The sequence below is a fragment of the Ambystoma mexicanum genome, chromosome 3p (assembly GCF_040938575.1).
Source record: "Ambystoma mexicanum isolate Mex_15411 chromosome 3p, UKY_AmexF1_1, whole genome shotgun sequence".
Taxonomy (NCBI): Eukaryota; Metazoa; Chordata; class Amphibia; order Caudata; family Ambystomatidae; genus Ambystoma; species Ambystoma mexicanum.
The window spans coordinates 888,475,828-888,501,039 of NC_090925.1; the positions used below are offsets into that span (position 1 = coordinate 888,475,828).

The 25,212-nt window shown below is 48.0% G+C and overlaps 1 protein-coding gene across 1 annotated transcript in view; it reads right to left on the reverse strand.

Moving 5' to 3' along the window:
• Positions 1–25,212, reverse strand: part of SAMHD1 (SAM and HD domain containing deoxynucleoside triphosphate triphosphohydrolase 1) — a 697,568-nt gene that overhangs the window by 627,812 nt on the left and 44,544 nt on the right. Inside the window, exon 2 of the mRNA XM_069652117.1 lies at positions 7,265–7,331. Within this exon, the coding sequence (XP_069508218.1) occupies positions 7,265–7,331 (67 nt within the window). The remainder of the gene's footprint in view (positions 1–7,264; positions 7,332–25,212) is intronic.

Here is a 25,212-nt window from a genome sequence, read left to right on the forward strand (position 1 = left end):
CGAACTCCCCTACATCGTGGAAACTGATGCTTCAAGCCTTGCCATGGGGGCAGTTCTATCACAAAAGGACCCGGTAACCAATCAGTTGCATTCCGTGGCATTTTGGTCCCGCAAATTCTCGCCTCCTGAAATCAATTACACGATTACTGACAAGGAACTTCTGGCTATCAAGTCTGCCTTTAAGGCTTGGCGGCATTATCTGCTGGGGGCCCGACACACCGTTACTGTGATTACGGATCACCGAAACCTGCAATATTTGAAAACCGCAAAAGCCCAATCCTCTAGACAACTCCGTTGGGCATTATTCTTTGCCGAGTTTGACTTCATAATTACCTATCGACCTGGTACAAAGAACGGTAAAGCTGATGCCCTTTCTCGGATGGGAGTGGAAGAACACTTGATCAACCCTAAACCTGTACCAATCATTCCCGAACAAAGAATTCTGGGTGTAATCGCCACACAATCCATAGAGGAAGTTAAGGATAAAGCCAGGCAACTTGTAACTCCAGCAGACATACAGAATTGGCATCTGCAGGGAAAGGACTTTGCAGTAAAGGACAACGTATTGTATTTCCAAGAACGATTATACCTGCCCAGCACAGATTTACAGAAAAAAGTAATCTCTTGTTATCACGATTCTTTAATGGAAGGACATCCCGGTATGGCCAAGACCTCAGAAAAGATCAAGCGCTACTTCTGGTGGCCGTCTTGGAAAAAAGATATCAGAGACTTTATAATATCCTGTGGAGTATGCGCCCAAAACAAGAGTCAAAAGGAAAGACCAGCAGGCCTCTTACGCCCTATTGACATCCCACCTCGCCCATGGCATACGCTTTCTATGGACTTCATCACCGATCTACCTCCATGCTCCAGATACAATACGATTCTAGTAATCGTGGACTTATTCTCCAAGATGGCGCATTTCATTCCGCTCAAAGGCTTGCCAACAGCAGCAACTCTGGCCCGAGAATTTCTCGAAAACATCGTCCGACTGCACGGTTTTCCTTCGGTTCTAATTTCGGATCGAGGTAGTCAATTTATTTCTCATTTTTGGCGAAGTTGCTGTCGGTCGGCTCAAATTGATGTGAGACTATCGACCAGTCACCACCCTCAGACCGACGGACAAACCGAGAGGACAAATCAAACTCTGGAACAGTATTTACGCTGCATGCTGCAACAAACTGAAAAAACTTGGAAAGACATCCTTTGGATAGCCGAATATGCCTACAATAACTCTGTCCATTCGGGAACTGGGAAAACCCCGTTTTTTCTTTTATACGGCAGTCACCCTCGAACCTCGGAGTTGGATCCCCTCCAAGATCTTGAAACACCAGCAGTAGACTACCTGCATTCTAAAATCACCCAAGCCTTTAAGGAAGCTGTTTCTCACCTTCAAAGGGCTAAAGAACAATACAAGAAAGGAGCAGATCAACATCGGAAGGAAGCCCCTCAATATCAAGTAGGGGATCAAGTCTGGTTATCCACCAAATATCTACCTCTAAAAGGGCCACGCACATTCAACCCAAGATACCTTGGTCCCTATTCCATCACTACCATAGTAAACCCAGTAGCGGTCAAGTTGGACTTGCCCCCGCACATGAGGATACATCCGGTCTTCCACGTCTTTCTATTAAAACCCGTGCAACCTCAAACCCGACTAACTAAATCTCCAAAACCCATCCTAGTTGATGGAGAACTCGAGTTTGAAGTCAAAAGCATTCTGGACTCCAAGATCTCCAAATCTAAACTATTTTACCTAATTGACTGGAAAGGCTACGGCCCCCAAGAGAGATCCTGGGAACCTGCTGAATATGTCCACGCTCCTCGCCTAATCAAAAGATTTCACCGAACATTTCCTGACAAGCCAAAACCCCCGGAGAAGCCCGGTTTGGGAGGGGCCTTGAGGGGGGGTACTGTCATGATCTCTGCTTCCAAAAGGTCAGGGTTTTCCCAACTCCCTTGGAAGCAGATCCATAACCCAGGTTCCGAGTGCCAACCAGTCCCAATTGGGACCTTTTGGACCCAGTCCTGGCGCCAGTGGCACCAGGCTCATAAATATGCCCAGTCCCAGCGCTGGAAGCGCCGGGCTCATAATGCTTGGGTGGACTTACCTGCAGCAGACCATGCTGCTTACTTGCCTGCCAGTTGAGCCTCTGATCCTCTTCTGTTTGGAACTACTTTTCCTGTTGGGTGGGGCAGGAGCCACTCCCTAGGTTCAGAACACTGGAACTCTTCTGGAAAGCAGGAACTCTTTTCTTACCTAGGCGTGGCTGTGGAAGGAGACACCTAAGCACTACAGGAGGCTATTTAAACCACACCCGATGGATGAATCTTGCTTTGCGTTATTCTGCATCCTCTGCAGCAGAACACTCATCATGTCTTCTGCATCTGATCCTGGGCCTAAGGAAAAAGGCTTACCATCCTGAATCCAGTCTTCAGCAACACCTATAAAGACAAGAAAGAACAGGTTAGCATTACGGTCTTCAGTGACAGCGCTTCACTTACCTGGTCCATCGGCTGTCACCAACGCCTCGCGCTGCATTCCGGCATCTGAAAGACAAAGGCTTACCTACTCTTCGTGCGCTCCGGAGGTCTTCGCACTGCATTCCGGCATCTGAAAGGCAAAAGCTTACCAACTCTTCGCACGCTCCGGAGGCCTTCGGCGCTGCATCCCGCATCTGAAAGACAAAACAAGGTGCGTTTAAAGACATTGGGGAACTTTAATACTCACGTGCCATTACTCCTCCCACATCTAACCCAGTGGGTATTCCGGCACCCTGCAGCCGCTCCGAACTTGTACCTGCAAAATAAAAAGACAGTTAGAGAGCATTGTGAAGCAGGCAACAAGCGCTTACTTACGTGCTTCCAGGCGCTTCTATTAATCACACGGGCTCCATCTTCAACTCACTTCAGCCCGTCATCCGCCATCGCCGGAACCCTGCAAAACAAGAGACATCATTTCTAAAGACTTTTAAAGACATTAGAATTACTCGAAACTTACCGTTCGTGCAGTAAACGACGGACAGCAGTCCTCTGAAGTCAAGAGGCCTGCTCCCCTTATCCAGTGAAGAAACTGGTTACAGCACCCTGCCCCGAGGCAGATGGAGAGCACAGCGTTCACTTACCTAAGGTGAGAGCGTTAACCTTTGGGGTTCTACAGGAGAAGAGAAAGGGAAGAAGAGACATTCAATAACCCAGTTCATTAATCCCATATTTTCTATCTGCAGACATCTTACCCTTCGAGTCAGACATACAGTGCACAGAGGTCCAGCCCAAAGAGCCAGCCGTGTGTTACACATCACCTTTGAAGATACGGTATATGCCCAGTCAAGACCGGCGCCTCTACGGGAATCAGGTGAGCGTTACACTCTCTGGGCTGGAGATCTCCTCCGTCATCGGGAAAAGTGGTGAGACGGTTACGCAGGGCTCCACCGGTGGTGTCGTCGTTGCAGGTCGGCTCGGCTTCTACCTCCTCTGATCCTTTAGGTCCTGTGGCGACTTCTGAAGTTCCAGTCCCCAAAGCCCTGCTTTAATGCTGAAAACCCCCCCATTCATTCAGCCTAGCTGTCAAACATGCCTAAACCCCCTCCCACACTCCCTGTGGTACCAAGACAGAGTGGCACCACTTTTGGAGGCTTCTGTGGAGAAGCCCGCCAAAAAGTGGAACAAAGGGCTCGACTTGGGTCGGAGTCACAGAAGCGAACACAAATGCCATTTTGGAACCAAGTTTCGGCAAAAAATACCAACCAGTGAATTTATATTAATTTAATAAACCGGCGGTATGTTCGAGGCTATATTAAAAAGTGGTAGCCTCGAACAATGGAAAAATCCCATAGGAATATATTTGCGGTCGAATATAAAAAGTAGTATCCACTGCCACAAGCCAAAACTCGGTCAGGGGGGACTGGACAGTGCCCCCTCGAACAACAGACCCCGGGGCAATCGAATTGCCCCGACCAGTACGTCCGCAATATGATGGTTTGTACTGGTTCTGTTCACAATTTGAGACTAGTAAAGCCAATGGTGACTTTACATGCCCTGGGAGACAGTAGTCAGTCCCAGGGTATGGAATCTATGTTTGGGGGTCGCTACGACACCCCTGTGTTACTGCACGGAGGGTGCTGTGTAACCCACATATCAACACCACATGAAACCCTATGGGGAAAAGGACCCCATAGCCCATAGAACACATACAAAGTCAAAGGACACCTCAAATCATGGCTAAGAGTGGGAGGAAAAAAGTCTCACTCTTATCAGGAGAAAAAAATAAACCCCAAAAATCCAGCAAAGCTGCTGGGGGACTCACTACACTAGGTTTAGGAAATTAGCCTTTACAGAGAATTCTCCCTAACAAGCTCCACATAAGGCAACCAACTAGTTGGAAAAAACAACCTGAGGGACCTCAATGCGTGAGGGATTTTGGGTACATTACATGTCACGTTAGGGATAGTGTTACAGTCGCACCCATATTGACGGTCCCTTTCGATCCTCGAAAGAAAAATGCAATACTACACGATTACCACTAGATGTCAGACTATATGCACAGTATGTGATTCTAAGCAGATTAACAAGCATCAGAAATATATATTAGGTATGTTTCCTTACTCGGCTGATGCAATTTATCAGTATTAGGTTGCCCTTTGCTGTCCAAATGGCAAAGTGCACCCACTTCAACAATAGATATCATTTCAACAAACAGAATGAGCATGGTCCTACACAGCCTCCTTCACCTAACACTATCGCAAACATACGGAAGTTACTTCTTTCCACCTCCACTTCTCTTCACACAGGGCACAGCGGTTCCAGTGTCAATGAACAGTTAATTAATGGCTGAACGTTTCAAAGAGTGAAACGCTGTAGGACGAATGCCTCCTCACAAGCTAAAACTAAAAGAAAGAGCTTTAATTATGCTACTACGCAATCTTGTGCTATGAAACATTTGTGTATAGGTGCGTGATAAATGCCTTATCAAATCATATCACAGAGACTCTGCAATGCAACAAGGTTGACAATTACACGTCTACAAAGACACATCATGAAGGCCTTTGTGATCGATGGAACTTCGATACTGTTCTTATATCGCACATAACTCTCATTCCATCGGATACATTTGGCCTTTTCAATGACCATTAATAAGTCACAGGGACCTACGCCCCCTTCCTGGAAGCGATCAGTGATAAATCTGATATTTAAGACCGAAGTGGCCCTATGAATCACTGACAGATATGGACCTTTAAGATATGCTAGAACGGTGTATGTTATGCCGGGAACCGTTAGTACAGTACAATTAATCACAGTATGCTTCCTAAAAGACATGATACAGAAAAGTCCAACACTACAAGCAAGTACCTTTCAATATTATTTAGCATTTATATAGCGCCTAAAGAAGATTGCCAAAGCTTCAAATCTGGGTTGTCTGGTAATTTGGAATAACAAACTGAACACTGCACAGCAAAAACAGTATAAAACATTGCCAAGACAGGGCTCGCAAAATCTACTAGCCCACTAGCATTGGTGAGTAGTTTTTATGAACGGTGAGTGCCATTTGTATGATTATCAACCTTGCTGGAGAGTATTGGGATGTTGGAAGCTTATTTTCCATTTACTGCAAACACACTTTATTTGCAGTAAATGGCAAATGCAAGTTTCATTGTGCATGCTTGGCAGCACTGCACCAGCGACATGCACCATTTTACAAAAAGCACTGGTAAATATTTTGTCACCAGTCACCTGGGGCGAGTGCATTTCTTTTGGGTTGAGTATGTAAACTAAGGAACTCACCCTACAGGTCTAGTGGGATTGTTTTTAACAATTTGCAAGGCCTGCAAGATCGATGACAATTGGTTTGCTAGAGAGGACTTGTACTGTAACTATCTTTAGCAATTTTTACCTTTTAGATGTGGGGGTGCTGTGTCCTCTGCTTAGTCAGTGATGATTGTTGGCATTACACCTGAAATAAGAGTGGCACTATAGCCAATTACTAAGAGGTGCACTTAAAAGATTGAGTGAGCATACAGTACAGGTGCGACTATCCCAAGTAACTGATTGTGGGCTCTGCAATGGAAAGTTTAACTATAATTGATATTGCTCTGCTGGACCGTACTGTGGTCGTTACAAGGTAAATTGATTTGGCAGTGAGGGCTAATGAGGAGTTTGTACAGCCGTTTTTTATTTGTTGGATTGGGCAGGGGGTGTTATGTGTTTTAGGTCAAACGAACAAAACTGTATATGTCAAGGTTGTCAGACAGCAACCTGTTCCAAATCAATGTTAATCATGAATGTGTCCGTTTAACCTTTCAAATAGTTTTCTAATAAATGTTTTTGTTTCAACATTTAGTATTGTATGAATACAAATACTATTGTATTGTTTATTCCCTTGTATAAGCACCCTTTATCATTCCCTTCTTTCAGTAAACAAATGCAATAAACACAACCAGGATTAATAGAGGTCTTCTTTAAAATTGCTCACATTGAACAATAAAACAGCAGAATGTTCTTGTTGATGCGGATATTGGCCCATTATTTTTTAGGAGATGGTATCTTCTCTCCCCAGATTGTGAGAAGCATCCAGAAGAGCTTTCTTAACAGAGCTTGGTGGAAACCCTTTCATAAAAAGTTACTTTGCTTTATCCCTAGTGGTGCAAGGCTCCATCGAAACCCTCCGACAGGACTAATCAGCATTCAATGCTTCCCTGCAAGTCCACCGACCACCCAGAAACCACGATGTAGCACATCAGGAAGGAGAGCTCCCCTTGCACACTATATCATGCATTTTACTGTTCCCAGAATGCATTGCCACCCTCCAAACCTATAGCCATTTGGAGATGTGAAATCAAGATGCATCTTCTAGTGAATGGGGTCCACTGCCACCCATGCATTACACTGGGATGGCACATGTGCTTTGACTTGAGTCAGCTTGATTTTACATCTCCACCAGACTCCGTCTGATCACTGTTTTGGATGGACAAAGAAAGGGCTAGCACTTTCTCCCCACCCCAACACTCTGCACCAATTCTAGTCAGTCTAGCTGCTACCTTGATATCTTAGAGTGTCTTGCACAGTGCAGAGGTTGCCCTGAATAGAATCACACACCCCTTCACAGGACAAACAAAGCAAGCCCTCGCTTTGAGAGCTGTATTTTGCACATGCCAGAAGAGACTGGAAGGTGAAATAGTAGATTTGCCCATTTGCCTTTGACGTACTGACCAGATTCATCCAATCAAAGGCTAACATGCATTTCAGATTAACAAAATTTTAAACTTACCTTATGCCAATTTTTTCCAGCTGTGACTCGGTCAAGTAGTGCAGCCCTCTCCCTGTCAGCTTGTTTTCTTAAATGGGGGGGAAAAACAAAAGTCAAATTACATATTCTTTGCTTTAAGAAGGGTGGAAAATGTAGAGAAACAAAAATACTAGCCAGCCATCACTGCTCTCAACGGTGTGTTAATATATTTCATACAGCAGGTGTTCCACAAAAGCACACAGAAACCATCCCTTTTCCCAACATGCCCTTTTTCTGCCAACTAAACATTTTCAGGGCAAGTCTTTTAAAAAAGAAAATAAAATATGGGATACATTACTCACCGTAATCGTATTTCTGATGCTTGTATCTGCTTAGATTCACATGCTGTGCATAGGCCGACATCTAGTGGAAGCTGCGGAGTATTACAGTTTGTTTTTCGAAACTCGAAAATGGGCGTCGACACAGGCGTGCCAGTAATACTATCCCTAGTGTGACGTCCACTGTACCCAAGATCCCTCACGCGTCTGGGATCCTCAGATTGTATTTTTTCTGACATGAGGAAGCATGAGGAGTAGCGTGAGTACAGATAATCCAAGCAGATAGACAGAAAGGTAAGACTACAAGTAATCATGCGCCTTCTCTCGGAGGGGAGGAAGGGTGGGTCGCATGTGAATCTAAGCAGATACAAGCATCAGAAATACGATTACGGTGAGTAATGTATCCCTTCTGAGGCTTGTGGAATCTGCTTAGATCACATGCTGTGCATAGATTAGCGAGCAGTACCCGAAGAAGGAGGTGGGATGTGAGAAGGGTCATGAGCAAACAGGTGTCTTAGAACCGCTTGTCCCACTTGTGTATCTGTCTTGGAATGAGTGTCAATGCAGTAATGCTGAGTAAAAGTGTGAATAGAGCTCCAAGTAGCTGCTTTGCAAATGGTGTCGAGGGGAACATTTGCAATGAAAGCCAGAGTGGCACCAATGCCTCTAGTAGAATGGGCCCTTGGCGTAAAAGGCAGAGTTTTTCCAGAAAGAGAGTAACACAGCTGTATACAGTTGATAATCCACTTCGAGATCGCGCCTTTAGAGACGCGATCCCCCTCTCTGCCTGTAGCTATGGAGACAAACAGTTGATCTGTTTTTCTTAGCGGTCTGGTTTTATTTACATGTAGAGGACCGCCCTACGCACATCAAGGGTGTGTAGTTTCACCTCAGCCGAGCTTTGCGGGTTCTGGAAGAAAGCCGGAAGCTCGATGGACTGGTTTACATGGAATTTAGATATAACTTTAGGTGAAAACCTAGGGTGTGTGCGTAAAACCAGTTTGTCTTTGTGGATAATAAAGAAAGGATCCTGCACTGACAGAGCCTGAATTTCACTGACCCTTCTTATGGAGGTAATGGCTACTAAGAAGGCCGTTTTATAAGTCAGGTGTTTGAGACTGCATGGGTTCGAAAGGGGGGCCCATGAGTTTAGCTAGCACCACATTGAGGTCCCATCCTGGCGGTGGGTTCGAAATAGGAGGGTGAAGTCTCTTTACTCCTTCCATGAAGGCTTTAACTACTGGTACTTTCCACCACAATACTTTGTTATGGGATGTGGTGTAAGCCGAGAGGGCTGCCAGGTGTACTTTCAGAGAGTTAAAAACCAAACCTGCGTCCAGCAGGTGGAGCATGTATGTTACCACGTTGGAAGGAGTGCAATCAACTGGGTTGATTTGTTTATTCTGGCACCAAATAACGAATCTCTTCCACTTGTCAAAGTAACAGTGCCTTGTGTTTGGTTTCCTGGATTCTTTTAGTATGTCCATACACCTCTGAGGTAACTTTAGATGTCCAAACTCTATGACCTCAGGAGCCATGCTGCCAGGTTCATTGAATTGGGTTGCTGGTGCACTGTTTGACCTTGTTGCTGGGACAGTAGGTTGTACCAGGCTGGGAGTTTGATGGGCTCGCACACCGCCATCCTGCGTAGGTGTGGAAACCATGGTTGTCTCGCCCACATGGGAGCAACTAGGATGAGCGTCATCGATTCCTTGTTCATCTTGTACACTGCCTTCCTGATGAGGAGTTGGTGGAAAAGCGTACGCAAACATCCCTGACCAGTTCATCCACAGGGTGTTCCCTTGGGAGTCTGGCTGGGGGAACCTGGATGCAAATCCTGGGCATTGTTTGTTTTCGCTTGTGGGGAATAAGTCTATAGTGGGGAAACCCCACTGAGAGAAGAGATCTTCTACGATCTCTCTGTGAAGGACCCATTCGTGTTCTTCTGGGAGGGAGTCTCTGCTTAGAGCATCCGCTAGGGAATTGAGCTCCCCTGGAACATGTTGCGATGACAGGAAGATGTTCCGTCTGAGTGCCCATATCCAGATTTTCTGGGCAAGCTTGGACAGATTTGGCGAACGAGTCCCTCCTTGTTTGTTCAGATAGAACATGGCTGTCGTGCTGTCCGTCCGGATTTGCACCGACAAGTTTATTAGATGGGGCTCGAACGCCCGAAGCGCTCTGAATACTGCCAGAAGCTCTAGCAGGTTGATGTGGTTCTTGGCTACTGAGTGAGACCAGAGACCCTGAGCTGTGTGGTGGAGATGGTGAGCTCCCCACCCAGTCAGGCAAGCATCTGTAGTTACCACGGCTTGTACTTCGGGATCGTAAAAGGGTTTTCCCCTTGCGAGATTCTCTTTTGTCCACCAGTGTAAGCTCTGTACGAGTGTTGGCGAAACGACCACTAGATCGTCCCACTGACCACTTGCCTGAGACCACTGTTTCGCCAACCATTCCTGCATGGGACGCATGCGCAGACGCGCGTGGGGGACCAGGTAAATGCATGACGCCATCATGCCCAGTAACCGCATTGCTTTGCGTACCGTTATTTGTTGACCTGACTGATAATGTGGAATTTGCGGTAGTATATTCTGAATTCTCTCTTCCGAGGGGAAGGTCAACCCTTTCTGAGTATCTAGGATTGCTCCTAGGAACTGTTTTGAGGTGCTTGGCACCAGACTTGACTTCTTCTCGTTGATAGAGAAGCCTAATTCGTGGAGGAGGTCGATAGTCCTCTGAATGTTTGACCTGCAAATTCTTGGGGTTTCCCCCGTTATGAGCCAGTCGTCCAGATAAGGGTACACTGGGATTGCCTCCCTGCATAGGTGTGCAGCTGCCACCGCCAGTACCTTGGTGAATACCCTTGGTGCTGAAGCTATCCCGAAGGGCAGTACCTTGAATTGGTAGTGGCGACTGTCCACTTTGAAGCGCAAGTATTTTTTGTGCGCTGGGAGCATGGAAATATGAAAATAAGCATCTTTCATATCCAAGGTTGCCATGTAGTCCCCCTTTTTTAGGAGGGGGATTACCTCTTGTAGCGTGGTCATACGGAATTTTTGGGGCTTGACATACTTGTTGGCAGGCCGTAGGTCCAATACTGGGCGCATTGTCAAATCTTTCTTTGGCACAAGGAAGTAAGTTGAATAGATACCCTTGTTTACCTGGTGTCCTGGGACGAGTTCTATCGTGTCCTTTTCTAGCAGAATGGCGATCTCCTCGAGAAGGATCTTCTGATGTTCTAAGGAGTGTATTCTTTGTCGTGGAGGGTGGTTCCGGGGACGCTGCAGTAATTCTATACAATATCCTGTGGACACTGTTGACAGCACCCATCTGTCTGAGGTGATCCCTTCCCAAGCCTGGGTGAAGTTGGAAATGCGTCCCCCTACTGGGGTTGCGTGAGAAGGGACCCTGAACTGAGCGTCACTGCTTTGGCGGAGGCGTGCCACCTCCCTTGTTGGGGCTGCCTCTGCCTCTTCCACGACCTCTCTTGTTACCCTTGCTGTAACTTTGGGTAGACTGCTGGTTGTTGTTCCATTGTGTACCCTGTCCTTGGGCATAGTTGCCTCTTTGTGAATTTTGGCCGCGTGGGCGACGAAAATTACTGTTCCCCCTCTGGTTCGGGGGTTTGTTGGTAAGCTGGCCAAGGGATTTGAGAGTCTCGTACTCGTCCTTGGCATTCTTAAGTGCGTCTTCGACCGCTTTCCCAAACAATAGATCTGGTTCCACCGGCTTGTCTATTAATGAAGCCTGTGTTTCTGTTTTGGACCCCGACTGCCGTAACCACGCATGTCTCTTGATAACAGTACCTTCTGCTATCAATCTTCCTGCGTTGTCTGCAGCGTCGAAAGTTGCTTTTAAGATGCAACCAGACACGGCTCTCCCTTCTGCCGAGATCCGAGCCAACTGGCCCTTTAACGGTTCAGGAGCAGAGGCTATGAGCGCCGCGACCTCTTCCCATTGATGGCAGTTGTAACTTGCCAACAGGGTGGTGGAGTTTGCAATCCTTGCTTGGTAGGCGGACGTTGAGGCTACCTTCCTGCCAAACCCGTACAGTCTTTTGCTCTCCTTATCGGGAGGAGCTTCTGACGACGATAAGGGTGTCCCAGCCCTCTTCCGAGTGTTGGTAACCACTAGGGAGTCTGGTTTAAGATGACCTCTTATATAAAGAGGGTCAGACTGGGCTGCCCGAAAACGTTTTTCGACTCTGGGGTTGACGGCTCTGGTGAGGTTAGGATTCACCAGGGATGGATCTATTCTACGTTGGATGGATTTAAGGATAGGGATGGTCTGAGCGACCGGCCTCCTCTCTCCCACCAACTCTTCTGCGAAGTCCCTTTCCTCCTGTACACCGTGGGTGTCGATGTGAAAATGTTCTGCTGCGCGAGCAAGAACTTCATTAAGGAGGGGTTGGTTATCAACTGGCGAGTCGGTAACTGGGGCTTCGCTCTCTACCGGGGAATCTACTCTGTAAATTTCCTGCTCATCTTCTACCTCCTCCAGGTCCTCATCCTCCGCATAGTATTCAGGCCCGGTTCGTTCCTCCATAATCGTAAACTCCTGGTCCCCTTCAGGGAAAGGTTTTCCTTGGTATCTGGGGTGTGGAGTAGAGTATGGAGTAGAGTAAGGCTGCACCTCGAAGGGGTCAGGTCTTTCGACCCGGGCCTTTTTACTTAGGGGGATAGGATCAGAGGAACCTGAGGGTGTGGCCCCTTGAGGGTCATACGAAAGGAAATGTTCTGGGTTTTTGTCATAAAAATCAGCTACGGAAGACATCCTGTCTATGTCCTCACTGGACCATTCTTTGGAACAGGGTATGACTTTAGTAGGCAACTTAGAGGACTTATCAAGGGTACCCTTGCTTGATGTTGATGTCCCAGTAGATTTATGTTTATCTGTCTGCTTGGGGTGGAAGGATGGTCTTACAGGAGTGGAAGGCTGAGCTTTCCGCTGTTTTTCTCCCTCCCCGTGCGTGGAAAAATGTTTTCCCTGCCCCTTGGAGGCCCCAGAGACTTTCGACGCCTGGCGCCGAGGGTCGGGAGAGGTATCTTGTTTCGAGCGTGGGGCCTCGCTGGTGTTAACTGCGCTCTCGGTCTCTTGGAGCGCGGCCTGGGGGTGGAAGTCGTCTTCGTCTTCCGACGATCGAACTTCCGTTAATCTAGGGAGCGAGGCACTCTTGGCAAGAGTGGATGATTGCCTTGCGTCATGAGGCGATCTCGATCGAGAGCGCCCAGAGGACACCGAGTCGGACCGTTCTATCCGTGCCTCTTTCCGAGAAGTCGACGTCGTCGAGGTTCGGTTGGACTTGGTGTGCTTTGTGTGTGTAGGGTGTGTAGCGCTTGCGTCGCCGGGGGTCTTCCCCATAGCCGCCCTGCCGGACAACCTTCCGAGGTCGGGGACCTGCGCTCGGCAGTCTTTCGACGCCGTAATGCCCTCGCCGTCCGAAAGTACGGCGTCGCTGCCATCGCTGAAGGCGCCCTCCGCTGCCATGGCTGCCTGCCTGGCGTGGTGGGCCCAACGCTTTGTCGAACGGTCCTTAAGTGTTTTAGGTTTAAACCTACTACACGCTCTGCAGTTCGCTTCGGGGTGGTCCCTCGGCAAGCAGAGATTGCATGTGGCGTGCCTGTCGACCCAAGGGTATTTGCGGTTGCACTTGGGGCAGAATTGGAAAGGGGTACCCTCCATACGCACCTTGAGGCAGCGGGCTGGTAAGTGTAGGAAATATATAAGGTGTACCTATATACCAAGAGTGAAGAGTATGTACCACCCCCCCACTCTCCCTACTTGCAGGGCCGAGGCTAGCGGCCTACTAGGCCCGGGCCGAGGCCAGCGGCCTTCCGAGGCCCAGATCCGTCGTGCAGCAGCCGACGGTCGATGTCTTCTCCAGCCGTCGTCGAGTGTCGATGGTCGACGTTGGGGTGGGGAAGGATGTCAATAAATAATTTTAAATTGCAATAATTAGCAAAAGTATGGCTAAGGCCAGGGGACTCCGCAAGATGCTTCCGACCAGTATGGCGGAAAAAAACAATCTGAGGATCCCAGACGCGTGAGGGATCTTGGGTACAGTAGACGTCACACTAGGGATAGTATTACTGGCACGCCTGTGTCGACGCCCATTTTCGAGTTTGGAAAAACAAACTGTAATACTCTGCAGCTTCCACTAGATGTCGGCCTATGCACAGCATGTGATCTAAGCAGATTCCACAAGCCTCAGAAATATATATATATATATATATATATATATATATATATATATATATATATATGAGAATGCATTACTTACCGTAAAAGCATTTCTGATGATTGTATCTGCTTAGATTCACATGCTGTGCATAGGTCCGACATCCAGTGGTCACTGCGGAGTATTGCATTTTGTTTTTCGTAGTCGAAAAGGGGACGTCGACAAGGCGTGTCTGAAACACTATCCCTATAGTGACGTGCGTTGTACCCACAATCCCTCACGCGTCGAGGTCCCTCTGTTTGTATTTTTCTGCCCTGAGGGAGCCTTCTAGACGTGAGTGAGTACAGAAAAGAGAGAGAGAGAGATATATAAAGGAAGTCTATGTTCCTTCCATCCGAGCGGGGAGGAAGGGCGGGCGCATGTGAATCTAAGCAGATACAATCATCAGAAATGCTTTTACGGTAAGTAATGCATTCTCTTCTGACGTTTGTTAATCTGCTTAGAATCACATGCTGTGCATAGACTAGCGAGCAGTACCCGGAGTTGGCGGTGGGTTATGAGAAGGAACAGTAGAGAAAAGGTGTCGTAATACTGCCTGTCCCACCTGGGAGTCAGATCTAGAGTGTGTATCTAGACAGTAGTGTTTTGTAAAGGTGTGCACAGAACTCCAGGTAGCCGCTTTGCAGATGGACTCAAGGGGAACATTTGTAATGAATGCTATGGATGCCCCCGTGCCTTGAGTAGAGTGTGCTCTTGGCCTAAAGGGCAGTTCTCTCTTAGCAAGAGTATAGCAGAGAGTGATGCATTGAACAATCCATCTAGAAATAGTGGATTTTGAAACTGCATCTCCTTCTCTTCCTGCTGCCACCGAGACGAAGAACTGATTATTCTTCCTCAGTGGTCTGGTTCTTTCCATGTAGAACATGACCGCTCTGCGTACATCTAGTGTGTGCAGAGTCCTTTCTCCCAAATTGGAAGGATTTTGAAAGAACGTTGGTAGTTCTATAGATTGGTTTACGTGGAATTTAGAAATAAATTTCGGAGCAAACCTAGGGTGAGTGCGTAGAACCACTTTATCTTTGTGAACTGTAACGAAGGGGTCTAGAATAGAAAGAGCCTGAAGTTCACTTACTCTCCTGATGGAGGTGATAGCTATTAAAAAAGCAGTCTTAAGCGTGAGGTGTTTAAGAGATGCTTTGTGCATGGGTTCGAATGGAGAGCCCATGAGTCTGGTAAGTACCACATTAAGGTCCCATCCGGGAGCTGGGTCAGCTATCGGGGGGTGTATTCTCTTTACTCCCTCCATGAAGGCCTTTATAACAGGGATCCTCCACCACGACACTTTGAGTTGGGAAGTGGTGTATGCAGAAAGTGCAGCTAGGTGGACTTTAATGGAGTTAAACACTAGACCTGAATCCAATAGGTGGGTCAGGTATAGGACCACATGTGTGGGAGAGCAGTCAATAGGGTTGATGCTTTTACTCCTGCACCAGATGACAAATCTTTTCCACTTGCTAGAATAGCAGTGGCGAGTGTTCGGCTTTCGGGCTTCCCTGAGGATGTGCATGCATCTTTGCGGGAGTTGTAGATGTCCGAACTCTATGATCTCAGGAGCCAAGCTGCTAAGTTCATGTTCTGGGGGCATGGATGCAGAGTCCTGCCTTTGTCCTGAGACAGCATGTTGTACGGGCAGGGGAGTTTTACTGGGGGGGATAGAGACATCTCCATCAAGTGAGCGAACCATGGTTGTCGTGCCCACATTGGGGCCACTAGTATCATGGTCACTTGTTCCTGGTGCATCTTGTGCACCACTTTGTTGAGAAGGGGAGTCGGGGGAAAAGCATAAACAAATTTCCCTGACCATTGCATCGACAGACCGTTCCCCTTGGATTGGTTCTGGGGGTACCTGGAGGCGTAACTTAGGCATTGTGAGTTTTCCAGGGTTGCGAACAGGTCTATATCTGGGAATCCCCATTGTGTGAAGACGTCGAGGACGATGTCTTCGTGCAGGCGCCATTCGTACTCTTTGGGCAGGGGGAAATCTCTGCTGAGACTGTCTGCTAGCAGATTGAGTTCCCCGGGTACATGTAGTGATAGTAGGAACATGTCCTGTTTGAGAGCCCACTTCCATATATTCTGGGCCAGCTTGGACAGGCCTGGAGAGTGGGTGCCCCCTTGCTTGTTGATGTAGTACATGGCTGTGGTGCTGTCTGTAAGGACCATTACTGTTTTGCCTTGTAGGTGTTCCTGGAAGGCTCTTAGCGCCTTGAACACAGCTAGTAGCTCCAGTAGATTTATGTGTTTGGATGCTACGTTCGGAGTCCACACTCCGTGAGCAGTCTGATGGGATAGGTGCGCCCCCCATCCTGTGAGGGATGCGTCTGTGGTTAGAGTGGCTTCCGCCGCGGGTGTGGCAAAGGGTTTCCCTTTTTCCATGTTTTCCTTTGTCCACCACCGTAGCGAGAGAACTAAGGCCTGCGAGACCACAACTAGATCCTCCCATAGTCCGCTGGCCTGACACCACTGGCTGTTGAGCCACTCTTGCATTGGGCGCATGCGCAGGCGCGCGTGAGGTACCAAATAAATACACGACACCATCATTCCTAGCAAGCGCATTGCCTTGCGTACCGTCACCTCTCGACCGGTTACATATTGAGGGATTTGAAACAGCATGTTTTGGACCCTCTCTTTGGAGGGGAAGACGAGGCCGTCCTTTGTTTGAATTAGAGCCCCTAGGAATTGCTTGATTTGACTGGGGTCTAAATTGGACTTCTTTTCGTTGATGGAGAAGCCCAACTGGAACAAAAGGTCTACTGTCTTTTGGGTATTGGAGAAGCATGTTTCGTAAGAATCCCCTGTTATGAGCCAGTCGTCGAGGTAAGGGTAGACTGGGATGGACAACCTGCGCAGGTGGGCCGCTGCCACTGCCAGCACCTTCGTGAATACCCTTGGTGCTGATGCTATGCCGAAGGGTAGCACTTTGAACTGGTAGTGTTTGCCCTCTATCATGAACCTGAGGTATTTTCTGTGCGCTGGCAACATTAAAATATGAAAGTATGCATCTTTCATGTCCAATGTTGTCATGTAATCTCCCTGAGAAAGCAGTGGGATTACTTCCTGTAAGGTTACCATACGAAACTTTTGGGGTTTGATAAACTTGTTCGCTGGGCGCAGATCTAATACAGGGCGCATGGTTAGATCCTTTTTGGGTACAAGGAAGTACACTGAATAAATACCTTCCGTTACCTGAGATAGAGGCACGACCTCTATGGCTCCTTTTTCCAGCAGTAGTTGTACTTCTTGGAGAAGGATGGCAAGATGTTCCGGTGTCATGCGACGTCCCCTCGGGGGTCTGTAGGATGGGGAACTGTTGAATTCGATACAGTATCCGTGGGCTATGGTGGACAGTACCCAACGGTCTGACGTTATCTCCTCCCATGCAGGAAGAAAGGATGTTATCCGGCCCCCGACCGGTGTTGCATGGGAGGGGACGCGAATCTTCGCGTCACTTGGAGTTGTTGGGGGCTTGGGAGCCTCTGGGGGTGGATCCCCGACCCCTCCCTTTGCCCCGGCGTTGGCCTCTTTGGCTGTACTGCCCACTATTGGTTTGGTAATTGGTGGCAGGGTATTGCTGATGTTGATTTTGTTGTTGGTGTTGGCGTTGGCCACGAAAAAAGCGTTTGTTGCCATAGCCGCGCCTGGTAGTGGGCTTAGAGATTTGGTCGAGAGTCTTGATAGTGTCGAACTCTTTTTTAGCCATCTCTAGGGCTTCATCTACCGCTTTTCCGAAGAGGTTAGCGTCCTCGACAGGTTTATTTATCAAAGACGCCTGTGTCTCTGGTTTAAAGCCTGAGTTGCGCAGCCATACATGGCGCTTTAGGAGTATTCCTTGTACCAAGGAACGTCCTGCTGTTTCTGCCGCGTCCAGAGAGTTTTTAACAATGCTCTGGTTCACTTGGGTTCCTTCGCCAATAGTTGACAGTAGGCGCGTACGTAAAGGCTCCGGTGCTTCCTCGGCGTCTTTTCGCAGTTTGGCCCACTGCGCGTCTGCGTAGCTTGCAAGCAATGAATTGTTGTTGGCAATTCTTGCTGAGAAGGCAGCCGAGGAAGTAACTCTTTTTGCAAGGGCATATAGCCTCTTGCCCTCCTTGTCAGGGGGTGCCTCACTGGTGGAAAGTGGTACCCCTGCCCTCTTTCTAGTATTAGATACCACTAGGGAATCCGGATGGAATGTCCCCTAATGTAGAGGGGGTCTGAGGGTGAAGGAGTGAAAAGTTTTTCAATCCGTGGATTGACCCCTCTGATCATTGCGGGAGTGGACAGCGAAGGTATGATCCTTCTCTTCACTGAAGCGAGGAGTGGAATGGTCTGGCTGACCGGGGGTTTTTCTTTAATCACTCTTTCTACAAAGTCCAATTCTGGAGAGAGTTCCCCGGTGTCGAGTTCGAAATGCGCTGCTGCTCTGCGCAACAGTGCATTGAACGTGGGCTGATCGTCAATTGGAGACGTGTTCCTAACTGGAGAATTGTCCGGAGGAGTTAGGTTTAGGACATCAGTGTCGGAATACACTGATGGTGATTGCCAGGGGTGTGAAGGTCCCTCTTCTGGGTTAACCCCGAAGCCTTCTTCTATAATGTCTGTTCTGTCTTCCAGACATTCCTCCTGGTTCTGTTCTTCATTGTCCATGAAATCATCTTCCTCCTCGAAGTCTTGTTCCTCCCCAGTGAGGTCATATACATCTTGGAAGTCTGAGGCTGTGTCCTGCTGGGGATCGACTAGCCTCGGATTTTTGGCCCTGGGGTCCTCCTGAGGCCCTTCTCTGGTCCTCTTGTGAGTTTGAGAGGCCTGGGTGGTCATGAACCTTACCATCCTCTCCATACAGAGGTGGAGTCTTTCCATTGTTTCATGGGGTACCCCAGAGCGGTCTGGCGGGGGAAACATAGGGTTATCTAACTCGAAATGGCTCGACCTCTCCCAAAGCGTCGAGGAAAGTGTCCCGTCGCCCTCCGAAAAACCTTCAGGTGAGTCGGGAGACTCCCTGACTGAAGGGGGTAGTCCCTGCTTCCCTTCGGGCTTTTTCGGCGTATCCTTTAACTGATGCGTAACGCTCGACGTAATCTTCGGCGTACGCTTTTGGGCGTCGTCTACAGCGATCCTTGCTAAGCTATCCGCGACTCGCTTGTCGGCGACTCGTTTGTCGGCGGAAGCTTGCGTTTTCGACGCTATGGGTATCGAACGCTCTACGGCGGTCTGCGCTTTCTGTTGGTGCGCACCGGCCGATGGTTTGGTGGCAGCGCCCTTGTTTGCCGAAAGCCCAGTCGCAGGTCGCGGCTGCGGTTGCGAGAGGGGCTTCGAACCCGAACGGTCCGAGGAGGCCGCCGGTGGAACCTGCGTCTCCTTGGGCGCCGAAGGTCTTTTCGACTTCGTCGAAGAAGAGCCGTGGGTTGTGTGTTTATGTGGATCTTTGTGTGCGTCTGTGTCGCCGGGGTGTTCATCCCCATAAGCAGGGCGTGAGCCGAGCCCGTCGGGGCCGGGGACAGACGACGAAGCGCGTAAGCGCTCCTTAGAGGGGGTTTCGACTTCCGTAGCGGAGGTCGTGTTATCGCGTTCCTCGTCACTGTCGGTGGTAGCAGCGGCGGGTGAACCTTCGGCCTTCGACATCGCGTAGGCCGCCCACCTTTTAACCCTTCGGTCTTTTAGAGTTTTAGGCTTAAGAAGCCGACAAGCCGCGCACCTTTCCTCCTTGTGATCGAGGGGCAAGCAGCGGTTACACCGCGAGTGCTTGTCCTTCCAAGTGAATTTGCCTTTACAAAGTGGGCAAAACCTAAACGGTGTCCTCTCCATAGCCGAGGCAATAAATCGCGATAAACACCCCAAGGGAAAGGAAGGGGAAAGGGAAAGGCATTCTCAGAAAAGACCCAGAGATGTCCCACGACCCCACTCTCCCTACTGTATATGGCCTGCGAGGCCAGGCCACGTGTTCGGCAGCGCCGAAGGATTCCTTCCGCTCGACCCTCCGTCGAAGATTCTTTTCGGCGGAGAACAGCTTACAACTGCGTCGAGGGAGGGATTATTAATATTAGAGAAAAAACGACCAAAGGTCGAGGAGTTGCAATGTCTCTCGAGGAGCTCCGCGTGAAGGCGACCAGAAGCTGGGCGGAAAAAAACAATCTGAGGGACCTCGACGCGTGAGGGATTGTGGGTACAACGCACGTCACTATAGGGATAGTGTTTCAGACACGCCTTGTCGACGTCCCCTTTTCGACTACGAAAAACAAAATGCAATACTCCGCAGTGACCACTGGATGTCGGACCTATGCACAGCATGTGATTCTAAGCAGATTAACAAACATCAGAAATATATATATATCATAGTTGAGTATTAAGTTCCATAGGAAACCCGAAAATTGAATTGCTAATAAATTGACTTGCATGAAAGATTTGGCTGTTATTTTGCAAACAAAAAAAGTTTGTCATGGCACCCTCCCAATGCTGTTCACCCTCCTCCTACCCCTCCTCCGTGACTGGACATTTTGGAAAAGTATTAGTTAAAAAAATGAAATGGTTATTACGAAAGCAAAAAACAGTTTTCAGTCTACTTCTATTCATTTTCAAAATGTCTGCACAGCACACAGCAAAATTGGACGGAATGGGACCAGGTAGAACAAAGCTTTGACTTGATTTCCAGGAGGGGTCTCGGGTTATTCCGTCCAGTAGTACAAATATTTGATGGAAAAGGGGGCACCCCTATCTCCCAAAATAATATCTCCCATGGTGCTTTGTGGCACAGAGGCCTTTTCAGAAAGTCGCCATTTGTTTTATTCGATGCAAAATATAACCTGGGAAAAATGCCATTTGGAGGAGGAAATCTCAGGCTAGAAGTAGGGAGGGTAAAAGAGTACACCATGTAAAATGGGGGTGGGGGGGTTTGAGGGGTGGTATGTGTCTGGGGACCAAGTTCAGAGCTCAAAAGTTCTCATAACTGGGGTTATTTTCAGATAACCAGGGTTATTGTAGAAAACGGGATTGGGTATGGCAGTGCGTCACATGAATAGCCAGGGTTCTTTTATACTAACCACGGCTATGGGAAAAAAACTCCCCAAAATTAAAATAAAAGTGAACACAAATAATGAGTAATACAGAAGAAGAACAAGTTACTTACCCATGAAAACGTTCTTTTGACTGGATGTTCCTCCCACGTATTCCTAATCTTATGATATTTGCATATCCAGCTTCAGCTGCTTCGGAAAGGTTTTCCGCAGCAGAGGACGCTGCCTTTCCTCTGGGGTTGGATGCTGGCTTCCTCCCCTCCTCCCCCCCCTCCAGTTATCCTCTCCTATGTTTCCTTGCATTCCCGGGTATCTGGACCGCTCCCCCGCCCCTTGGGTTCCTTCCTTTTGTCTCCTCCTGCCTCCGTTGGTTTCCCTGCTCTCTCCCACCCTCCTCACCCTTTGCCCGACCCATGGTAACCGGCCACTGGTCCTCTACCAACTCCCCAAATTGCCGCTTCTTCGTACCTTTGGCCCCCTCTCCCTTTCCCAGACCAACTGGATTCTCCTGCGCCCTGTTACCTGCCAGCCCCTTCCACCTGTTGCCTTGTCCCCGCCATGACTCTTCGACAGCTCACTCCGCTGGAGAGTTCCCCCAACTGCCTTTTCCTCTGCCTAGGTACCAGCTCCACCATGGTCCTGTCTTCCAGCATCCGTCCAAAACGCAATTACAGTACAAATTATTTGCACCCTCGGGCGTTATCCTCACCCTCATTACTTGACACCCTATGCCGACTACCAGTAGCGGCGTTGACTTAGTTCAAGTCACATCCTGGATGTTCATACTTTTGAAGTTTGCTTGCAGCCGGTTCCGTTCCCCTTCATTGCCCCGGTCGGCGGTTCCCCACCCCTGCCCTACTACCCTTACCAGCTACCGTAGCGGCGTCCACCCACTCCCCCTTCTTTCCACTGCTACTGCTGTATTACTTACTGTGCCTTTGTATCGTCACCCCAAGCCTTCCGGGTGTACTTAGACAGTTCCCAGGTCTGTTGACCTCTTACACTTTTCCCATGTTTCTTCCCCTGGCACAGTCCGCTATTTCCCCACCTACGCCCTACTCCCCTTGCCGGCTATCTTAGCAGCGTCCACCCAATCTCTGTTTTCCAACTGCTACTGTACAGTATTTACCACGCCTTTGTATCTGCACCCCAAGCCTTCCGAGTTTACTTACAAGTTCCAGGGTCTCTTGACCTCTTACACTTTTCCCAGGTCACATGACCCCTTACACTTATCCCAGGTCTCTTCCCCTGGCACGGGTCGGCCGTTTCCCCACCCACACCCTATTCCACTTGCCGGTTACCATAGTCGCATCCACCCACTCCACACAACCTCTTACTTCTTGCATCAAGTCCCTGGCTCTTATTTCCTACCCCATTTCCTTCTCCCCGGTGCGTTGAAACCCTTACTCGGTCCCTTGTTATCACTCTTTCAGTTCCTTGTTTTCCTCAAGCCGACCACCCCTGTGATAGTGTTACCCGTACCTTTGTTTTACCATGCCCTGGAGTCCATAATCCCCGCCTTGTCAGCATGTCACCCTATCTGTTTCCTCCTTCTCATCATTCACTCTTTAGGAGAACATTGTGTATCTAAGCAGCCCACATGCTTAACCTTAGCCATGCTTGGCTGCTAGCCCCGAGCCCTGTAGTCCCCATTTGCCCCTTTGTTACCATCTTGCCCCATTAGTTTCATCCTTCTGATGCTCCGCTCATAAGAGAAAGCGGGCAACTAGTGTGCCCTGCCTGCTTGCCCCAAGCCAGTCACTCCGTGTGGCGGCGAACCCTCCAATCCTTCAATTGCTTCACTCCCACCAGAAAATCCCTAATCTAGATGTGGAGCGACCCGCTTCCTTCCATCATTGTTTAACGTTGACTCTACTATTCCCCCCCCCACAACTTTTGTTCCCTAACCCCCAAGACCGCCGTCAATCTGTCCTTTCTGGCCCACTCCCCCCTACGCTGTACCCTTGCTATTTCCCGTTTTCCCCCTGTCTCCCCCCCCCCAACTTACGCCAGCCAGAGCACCCCACTCCCCTGCAAATATTTGCCTTTAGGGAAAAGGGGATCCATCTTGCACGCCCTACCTTAACTTTAAACTTTACATTACATTTCCCTTATTTCCAACTTTACTTTAAATTTACTTTCCCCTTTACTTTATTATTCCTCCCCCACCACCCTCCAAATGCCCCGTGGCGCATCAGACGTTATTCCCCCGCTGTAGTCTTTATTTGTTTTTTCACAAAAAACCTTTACAATATTTTTACAAAATTATATTTTACAAATCAAATGACACCTTTTGTGACATGTGAAGATTTAAAATATATACATAATCTTCCATCCCATTGCATATAATCAAAAGAAAGAATTTTCCATTTCATTAAAATCCTTCCGTGTCCATCAAACCACATACAGTCGATAGAAATCATACAACTGCCAATTTTAAAGATACCCATTTTCTGTGAAGCATATTCCACCAAATTACTTCTGGGTACACTATCTCAGTGTTGACACAAATTTACCGAAGTATTTAAGTCGATTTTCAGAGAGAGACTCACAATCCAGGAGCAGGTGTCTTATAGTTTCCTTTACTGTTTTACTCTTAAAGAAATGACAAGGCACATGCCCTCCCCCCAGAGCGATCTCTGCTCTCAGCAATTTCCCCTGTTTGCAGCACATTAAAGCAAAATCGCATAACAAAATGCCTCCACTCTCTGTCAGGGAATCTATTCAGGTATGGTTTCAGGGATCCAAGAGACTTCCAATTTGATATCAGATGCCCATACAAAGATGTATTAGTTACTTCCGGCTTGGTTTCCCCCCTCCCAGTCGTAATATTGCAACAAGCGTTTCATTTTCTTTGGGTTTGAAACAAGTAGTTCAATATACACCAATTTTAACATTCAAGCATAGATAGCAAGAACTGCAAATTCGAATTCCCAGTCCTAATTCTTAAACCAAAAGTTGTATATAAGGTGTTACCAGTCACCAGAATCAACTTTCTGAATAGTGCAATTTTCTTCCAGACATCTATACTTGGCAGAGATTGAAGTCCCAACTCATACCCGAGAGCCAATAGCGGAATGCATTTAGGGAGACACTATATCAGACGCCTCCAAATGTTTGACTCCATCCGAGGAAACACATGTTGCGTGCTTACTGGAAAGAATTCAAGACCATAGCTTAATTTAGGGATCATCCTTCGATTATAAAACTGAATCAACGGCTGCATAGAATATCTACAATACTTTGTATTAATCCTTCTCATTTGTGCAATCAAATGTCCCGTATGTTCTTCCAGGATATTCAGATAGGCGCATTTTTTGAAGTTTGTAAAGTCGGGGTAACCCAAATACTTAAGTGAATTCCTGCACACCAATTTACGTTTGTTTAGATACTAACTAAACAAAGGCTCCCCCCCACGATTACCTAGACTTAGAATCATGGACTTCTTTGCATTTATACTGAGACCATTAGAGTTGAATAGCGTAGGGCCGAAAATACACCCTTGGCGTAGGCCACTCATAGTTCTAATTGGGATTGAAAGTTTACCCTTGCTATTCAAAACGTACCTGGATCACGTATCCTTTGTGTAAGTGGATTACAATTGATAAGATCTCTCAGGGCATTCCTAATAAAAGCAATATTGACCATAGCAGAACCTGGTCAAAAGCTTGCGACAGATCTATGGCCGCCACGAAAATGGGGGTAGGCCCCTTTTTTCATGCCTTTTCTTGAAGTAAGGAAAACAACAAACCACCTAGTTCTGTGCCCATTCGCTTCCTAAATCCAAATTGCTTATATGAAAACATGGAGTGTTGTTCTGACCAATCATCCATGAGCTTTAAAACCAACCCTGGAAAGATCTTTGAGTCTGCGTCCATTATCGTAATAGGGCGGTAGTTTTTTGGGTCGCTCCTCTCCACTTTCTTATATACGGGAATTATATAGGAAATTCTCCAAGAACCAGGGATATGTTTATTTACGATGATGTCAGAGAACAACATAAACAAGGCCTTTGCCCGCATCTCTGGGCTTGCCTAAAGAATGACATTGGCTAAGCCATTTGGACCAGAGGCCCTAGATGGATTTGATTTTTGAATCTGGGCCTCTATCTCCGCAACTGAGAAATTACATTTCCATAATTGTTTAAAGCTAATATTGTTCCAGGGGGGGCAGAAGTTTGGATTCCTCCCCTGTCCACCTCTGTCCTTAATGGTCGACTATCTCCCAGCGCTGTTGTCTTGCTATTTCCCAGATAGCCCCCTTTGCCCCGGCCCCCCATAGTGGCACCAGCCACAGCACCCCACTCCCCCGCAATTCCTTGTCAAGGGGAAAGAGGATCTAACTTGCACGCCCTACCTTCAACATTGTTCGCCTAGACCTTGTATGTTTTGGGTGTTTGCCACCGTACATTCACTATCGTTTTAC